The 7,317-nt window shown below is 34.4% G+C and overlaps 1 protein-coding gene across 1 annotated transcript; it reads right to left on the bottom strand.

The window, feature by feature from the left end:
• Positions 1–2,346: 2,346 nt before the first annotated feature.
• On the bottom strand, positions 2,347–7,111 carry LOC136819278 (beta-sarcoglycan-like). Its single transcript, XM_067075510.1, has 6 exons — positions 6,868–7,111; positions 4,343–4,534; positions 4,093–4,129; positions 3,763–3,926; positions 3,488–3,640; positions 2,347–3,071 (listed from the first exon to the last, which is right to left on the bottom strand). Exons 1-6 carry the CDS (start codon positions 7,021–7,023, stop codon positions 2,883–2,885), a joined length of 891 nt encoding a protein of 296 aa, XP_066931611.1. The 5' UTR covers positions 7,024–7,111; the 3' UTR covers positions 2,347–2,882.
• Between the last annotated feature and the right edge of the window lie 206 nt (positions 7,112–7,317).

Below are 7,317 nucleotides of genomic sequence, written 5' to 3'. Positions count from 1 at the left end.
AAAAATAGGGTTTTTTGGACTTTGTGCAAAATCCTGTCATTACTTTTTTCTGATTTTTTGTACAGAGATGGAGGGCAAGATTCTCTAAAGAATGGCTGAAGTGGTTTTTCCCGGAAAATTCTTATTCGCCTTAAAAAACGGATTTTCGTATTTTGGGGAAATTCCCTTTAACCAAATAAGAAAATATAGGTTTTCTCAAAGTTGACCCATTATTTTTTTCTGATTTTTTGCACAATGATGCAAAATGGCAATGCCTAAAATGTGAAGGAGCCCGATTTTCGAAAAAAAATATATTTGGGCAAATTTGGGCCAAAAACTACCTAAAAATAGGGTTTTTTGGACTTTGTGCAAAATTCTGTCATTACTTTTTTCTGATTTTTTGTACAAAGATGGAGGGCAAGATTCTTTAAAGAATGGCTGAAGTGTTTTTTCCTGGAAAATTCTTATTCGCTTTAAAAGACGGATTTTCGTATTTTGGGGAAATTCCCTCTTTAACCAAATAAGAAAATATAGTTTTTCTCAATGTTGACCCATAATTTTTTTCTGATTTTTTGCACAATGATGCAAAATGACAATGCCCAAAATGTGACGGAGCCAGATTTTTAAGGAAAATTTTTTTGGGCAAATTTGGGCCAAAAACAGCTCAAAAGGTTTTTTGGGTCTGAATGGTTTAAGTGATTTTCGTATTTGGGGACATTCCTTTTTACCATTTTACATTATTCAACACACAAGCTTTATTTTTCCATTCTGAATTTTTGTACAATTATTGTCACTTTTTTCTTATTTTCATCTGATGTTAATCATTAGGTAGGTCCATTCAGCATGTTGCTTGTTGCTTCAATCTTTACGTTATTATTATGGGTTTTTATTTTTTTTTCTCATTATATGGTCCCTTGGGACTTGTTGGGCAAAGTTGGGGAAAATTTACTATGGAACTTTGAAGGGGGGGGGGTAAGGTCATTTTGACCAAGAGACCCTTGGCAAGCCAATTTTTGAAGTTTCTTATTGACAAAAAACTGATTGTTTCATCTAATAGACTTTGAAGAGTTGATCTCTAAAATGGGGTCATTTGTCTCATTTGTTCGACTATTGGTTTGATTTAGTTTTCTATGCTTGAGCACTCTTTTTTGAATTGAGATTGTAATATTTACGAAAGCAAAAACAATGGAAAAGAGTCAATTGAATGATGATAGAAAATCAATTTTTCAACGTCTTTCTCCAAGGCATTTGCAAGTCCCCTTTATTATAACAGATACACGAATCCTATGAAATGGACTAATTTCTCGCAAGCAGTTATGTACGTGAATGACAAAATCAGTCTAAAAACAAGGTCTGTTTTTCGGCTTAAAACTTGCTTATCTAAAGCTTTTTACCTTTTTATCTCAACAATCTCGTTTTTGCCAGTAAATGTTTACAAATTAAGTAGGGTGTTCTTAAATTAATGTTGATTTGTTTTTCAATTTCCAAAACACTGAATGATAATCTCCATTCATAATCTTTGTTTTCATTGGGTATTTCGCGGGTGTGATTTGCAGACCAGATACAAGGGCTTGTCTAGAAAAAAAAATTTATACAGTGTCTATTTATTTTTTGAATTGACAAAGAATTTACGAAGAAGAGATATTCTCTGAGGATGTGCTAGAATCAGTTCTAAACTATTTGGCACAAAAGGGAAATTTACCAAGCAATTTTATAACCACAAACGATTTGTAAGTGCTCCAAATTGGGTTGGAAAGGTAGAGTTTTAACGCTAGACTTAAGACTTAGGACCTTAGGATCCAAAAGTTAAAAATGGTTCGGCAAGGCCTAGATAATATAGCCTAGAAACCAATAAATCCCTCCCAGATCGAATATTCGATGAAATCAAGTTGAAGGACCGAAATTGACATTCTCGGTCGAACTTCAATTTTCGAAAAATGGTAAAATAGCCAAAACTGCCAATATAAAAACACGTATTACTCTCTTCGTTGTTAATCATGCTGGTTTCGTAACAAGACGATTTGTTTGAGGTATTTAAAAAACTTTAAAAAAAGTCCATACTTGCATTATTGATGCCTCAAAAGCTCGATTTCATTTGCATTAATTCATTTCTTTATAAATCTTTTAAGCTAATGAGTTACTTAGAGCTCAAGCCCTCTAAATGTATAAAATAAAACAACTTGCTTAGTAACCTTTAGCTCTGAAATCTTCACAGCAATCATGTTTCAACCAAATTTTTAATCAATAATAGGCAACTTTAGACCTAGATTTCAAAAAAAAGCATTTTTGACTCTGAGCCCAAAAAGAAATGTACAAATAAACAAACGTCAAGTTCAATGATTACCGATTTGATGCTAAAATGACCAATTTTCTGAGAAATCTATGCATATTCTGACAAGTAAACTAAATCTTAGTATAAAACGTTAACTTAAAATGTTCTGACATAAAAATATACGAAGTTTCTAAAAATATACAAAAATAAAAGTCAAAGATAAATATGGATACTTATACAAACACTATGAATTACACTTATCAAAATGAAGAATAAAATCATATACAAAGGGAGTAAGGACCTGAGGAGCACAAATTGCAAAATAAAATCTTATAAATCGACCAAAATAATTTGTGCACCATCAGCGCCGAAAAGATTTGTTTTGAAATTTTAACTACATTTCTAATCTTTACGTGATTATCAAATTTCGCCACTAGAAGCGCAAGGGAGTTAATCTATCGGTAGTATGGCCACGACAGACATGAAATACAAAGCACAAAATTCTTTAATTCTATGACGTTTTTCATTCATACTTCACAGTAGTAACATGTTCCATCAAAAATTCAAACTTTAGTAAGGTTTTAAATAACAAAACCAAACAGAATCTTTTGAACTTAGCAAGCAAGTTTTTTTAAGGGCAAGGATTTTCACTTGCAATTGCACACGTCATCATATCATTGACCATTTTGGCACGAAATAGTTGCCCAGTTTTGGTACAAACACATAACCGGTACCTTTCATCTTCAATGTGAGCATCTTCATCTCTAGAACTTGGAACTCGTAATCGATTCAATTTCAAGCCACCGTCGATGGTTAATTTCTAAAAAAAGACCAATAGCAATTGTGGGCGCTCTACTTAAAATATCTTCATCTTTTTATCAAACGTGCACGTGTAAGAGATATTGAGAGCAAAGCTCATTAGCTAATTGTATTATTTAGTCCTTAGCCGGGTCACCAGTTTGCTTCTAGTATCTTTCTGATAAAAATTAAGATGCCTTGATCGTTTGACATGGGTCTTAGGAAGTTTCTGCACTTAATGCTGAGAGGATTCTAGAAAACAATTACCTGGTGCTTCATCACTTTCACCGAGTTCGAAAAATATTTTAGAAAGTTTAGAATGGCATTTCTTTCGAAAGAAAAGGTTGTAAATAATACAGCTTCACAAGATGTTTAAACTCTTCTCATACTATCGGAGTAGAAGAAAACGAGGTTTAGAGCCAAAGAAATTTTACTAACATTGTTACTATTCTTGACAGCGATCGATAAATCCTCATAACTCGAGATCTCTATCTTCCGACCAGCATCAAAAGTGACATGTTGATTTCCAGTGAGGAAAATTCCACCGTCTCTTGCCACTAATTCCAAATCTTCGTTTACTGGGGAAGAAAGCTATGATAAAAAGTATGACACATATTTGATATTTAGTAAATTTAGCGAAAAAAAATCGTGAGATAAATACCTTAACGGGTTCTCGTAGACCTTTTACTAGAACACAAAAAAATGAAACTCACCCCATGGGTCTCGATCCCATTTGTAGCAAGATATTGATCACCAAAGTTTCCTTCAACCCATTTTTTCTTGTCGTCGTTAAAATCGATGATCGTTTTCCCTGATTCTTCGTCTACAAACTTGAAGAAGCCAGTGTGGAAAACTGAGCCAGAAGACGTCAAAGATACTGAAGAAAGAAAGGATAAGATGAAGGAAAATTTCTGCTTGCATAATCAAGCCATGTTTGCAAGCTAAAGTCTAATCGGAGCTCCTTTATGCGAAATATAATCTAAAAACATTCTGAAAATATTTACAAAAGTCAAACAAAACTCAAAATTAAATCTATAACTTACCCTTCGATTCAGAGATAAATTTTGCTGTCAATGAAATCTAAAGAAAGATATTATCAAACTAGAAAATAATTTTTTTCAGATTTCTTGGCTTGACATCATCTTCAAAATACCACAACTTGAGTGCTGCCCTGTTAATCTTATTTGTTTTTTGATACAAATTTAAACAACCCCCAAAACCTTTCATCAAATAACTGAAATGATTTAAAATTACAGCATGTGAAAGCCTGTTCTTAGCATTTGACATACATACATTTTGATTTCTTTCCGCCGCTAAATCTAAATTCTGATCATCAAAGCCATCAATTCCTCCGTTCTTTGGAAGTAGAATTTCCTCCAAATCTGTTTCCAATACCCATCTTGTATTTTGCTCTCCATTTGAAAATTCTAATGAATTCATTCCAGACAGTCCAATATCAAGCACTTGATACATTACTGCCAAAATCTATGAAAAGAAAAAAAGAAAAATTTCATAATATTTGTGAACTTATAAGAATTTATACAATATTAGGATCACTTTTTAAATAATGTCAATAAAAAAAATCAAAGCATTTTGTCGTTCAGAGAGGGTATATTTCTGGAATGGCCAAAGAGATTGCAAAGAGATTGTAAACAAGTCCTGTTATGATTTTCTTTAAAGACAAATCATGTACAAGAAAAAATTGTGTATTCTGAAGGCTATGGAATCTAGCCCACACTTAAAGTAGCCCCAAATGTAAAAGTGACGTTTATACCGCAAATGCTGTAAAAAATTCTACCTCAATTGAGGGAATTTCTTGACTAATTATCAATCTATTCTGCTTAAACAATTTGACTGCTTTATAAAGGTTTTAGTCGAAAAGTTCAAAATATATAAGTCAAACAAGTTTGATATATACCGCAGTGATATACCTAAGTATGATATATATAAGTTCAGAAATCATTCTTACATGGAATTCCATCCCTCAGACATCTCAATTATTGGGAAAAACTCAAATCATTAAAACTGTATAGCCTTGAAAGACGGAGAGAGCGGTATCAAATAATTTATACCTGGAATGTCATTGAAGGCAACGACGAAAGTAAAGGAGGCATTTCCTGCCATATAAATCAGAGATTGGGGAGAATTTGCAATCTAAAAGCTGTCAATATCATACACAAAAATATCTGGAGGGGAAGTCTTTCCCAAGAAGGCCCTCGATTATTCAACACCCTTCCCAGACCAATAAGAGATTTGTCAAACTGCCCCAAAGAAGTATTCAAAAAACACTTAGACACCTTCCTCACAACTGTTCCGGACGAACCTCTGCTTGCCCACTATTTTAACCTTAGGCAAGCTGACTCCAACAGCCTCAAGGAAATGTCGAGGCATCGGACTCAACGAGTTGGATGAGCTGTTCAAGCAAAAGCCAAAAAGAGGTACAAAGAGGTAGGTGGTCAACTTGGTTCAACCCGGAATAGCCCATACGAAGTTGACTGTGTCACCTCCATCCTTTATAAGATTATAAGGGGCTTTTGGTCAACTTGGTTCATCCTGGAATAGCCCATACAGTCATACGAAGTTGACTGTGTCACCTCCATCCTTTATAAGGGGCTTTTGGTCAACTTGGCTTAACCCGGCTCATTCTATCCCATATACTGAGTTACTGAGCATTTTGCATGTTTGTTTTTATTTATTTTTCATTTATATCATTTTTTTCGATTTCAATCTCTTCAAAATCGGCAGGTCAAACTTGGTACGGTTTCCGCCAACTTTGTGCGCGGTCAACTTGGGACGACCGGTCAACATCGTGCGGAACAATTCCTTTCTCTAAAGAAGGGTGTCGGAATTAGACGAGGGATGTCGATATTAGACACTGCTGTTATGGTGTCGATTCCAGCCAAGCCATATTTTATCATTCTACAGAAATCCCCGCTTGAAAAATCAAAACATTGATACGTGGTCGAGTTTACTAAACTTTGCCGAATTAAAACGCGCGAAAATATCATATGACATATGACCACGGCTTCCGTTTAGTCCGATCATGATTCTGATCACGTGATATAGCTTGATGTTTTGACTTTTTTAAACCAATGAAATCATTTGTTTATACCGCACTAAAGGCCTTTCTAGATTACCGCGCAAATAAAACCGGGGGTCAACATGAACTTTAAAGCCTGCTGCGGGAAAGGGAAATGGTTTTGAAGAACCAAATATATACAGAAAGGTTTTAATATTATTCAGATATCAGGAAAACAAGTGACATTTACGTGGTTGATCTTTATAAAGTTTGATCTGACGGTTTGTTGTAAAGAATGTTGACCCCCGTGTTGGTTTTATAACCTTTATTTTTGGATTTGTGAGAAGACAAATGTTATTGTAAAAAAAAGTCATTTGGAAGTGTAATCATACCCTTTCTAGGGAACTGGACCAACATTTTTTAAGTCAGAATTCATTGCCAGTAATGCCGTTTGAAACCTTGTTGTAGGTCTGGTGGAAAATGGATTTATTTCTGAATGTAAACATTACTGCAGCTAGAATATTTTCCTTATTTTGACAAACAAAAGGTTCAAGGTTTGTTTACTTTTTATTTTACTGCATTTCTCTGTCTTATTCTGCTGTAGTAGGCAATTGAAAACTCCTAATTTTTTGTTTTTGTCAGTGCTCGCTCGGCAGCCATTTTGAATTTTTTTTTTTTTGACGTCTGTACTCGGCAATTTCGTGACCTCTACAGAATCGACGATTTTGCCTGAGGGGAACAGCAGTGTAGACCAACTTACGGTAACTGCCAATGAAATAAATACCCTAAAAAGACTCACCAAAGAGTTAGCTAAGCAGAGAATGCCTAGAAAAACCAAACAAGTGAACAACAAACATAATTTTGTACTGCTAACATGATCCAAGCCAATTTCATCCGAGTTTTCACTTGAGGATGAGCTTTCATTTACATCTCGGTATTTGGCTAACGCTGGCATCCCTTCAATCTGTCAATTCAGCCTTTTCTTTTGTCTTTTGTCTATCCAAATTTTGATATCTTGAGAACATAAAAAGACAGTTTTCTTATTGTGAAACCAAAGAACTGACCCCAAATCGAACGTGGCTGTCAGCTGTCTAGCAAAGATAAATCTAAAAAAATATTGTAAGTTCGAATGTTTTTGTTTACTTCTTCTAGGTGAAAAACTAACTCTTTTTACTCTTACTCCGGTACCCTGAAAATCTACGGACTTGCTTGATAAAACTCATGATTTTCTGCAACAAGTTTTTAGGTT

This window comes from Clytia hemisphaerica, unplaced genomic scaffold (genome assembly GCF_902728285.1).
Source record: "Clytia hemisphaerica strain Z4C2 unplaced genomic scaffold, Clytia hemisphaerica genome assembly, whole genome shotgun sequence".
In the NCBI taxonomy this organism is placed as follows: domain Eukaryota; kingdom Metazoa; phylum Cnidaria; class Hydrozoa; order Leptothecata; family Clytiidae; genus Clytia; species Clytia hemisphaerica.
The sequence above is the reverse complement of the archived record's forward strand: the minus strand, read 5'-3'. Positions and strand labels throughout refer to the sequence as shown.

Excerpts from the sequence above, each read along its gene's own strand:
- LOC136819278 (XM_067075510.1), bottom strand. The coding sequence starts at position 7,023 with ATGCCAGCGTTAGCCAAATACCGAGATGTAAATGAAAGCTCATCCTCA. Across the intron at positions 4,535-6,867 it reads TCTGCTTAGCTAACTCTTTG|ATTTTGGCAGTAATGTATCA; the intron begins GTGAGTCTTTTT and ends TTCTTTTCATAG. Across the intron at positions 3,641-3,762 it reads ATGGGATCGAGACCCATGGG|CTTTCTTCCCCAGTAAACGA; the intron begins GTGAGTTTCATT and ends TTTTTATCATAG.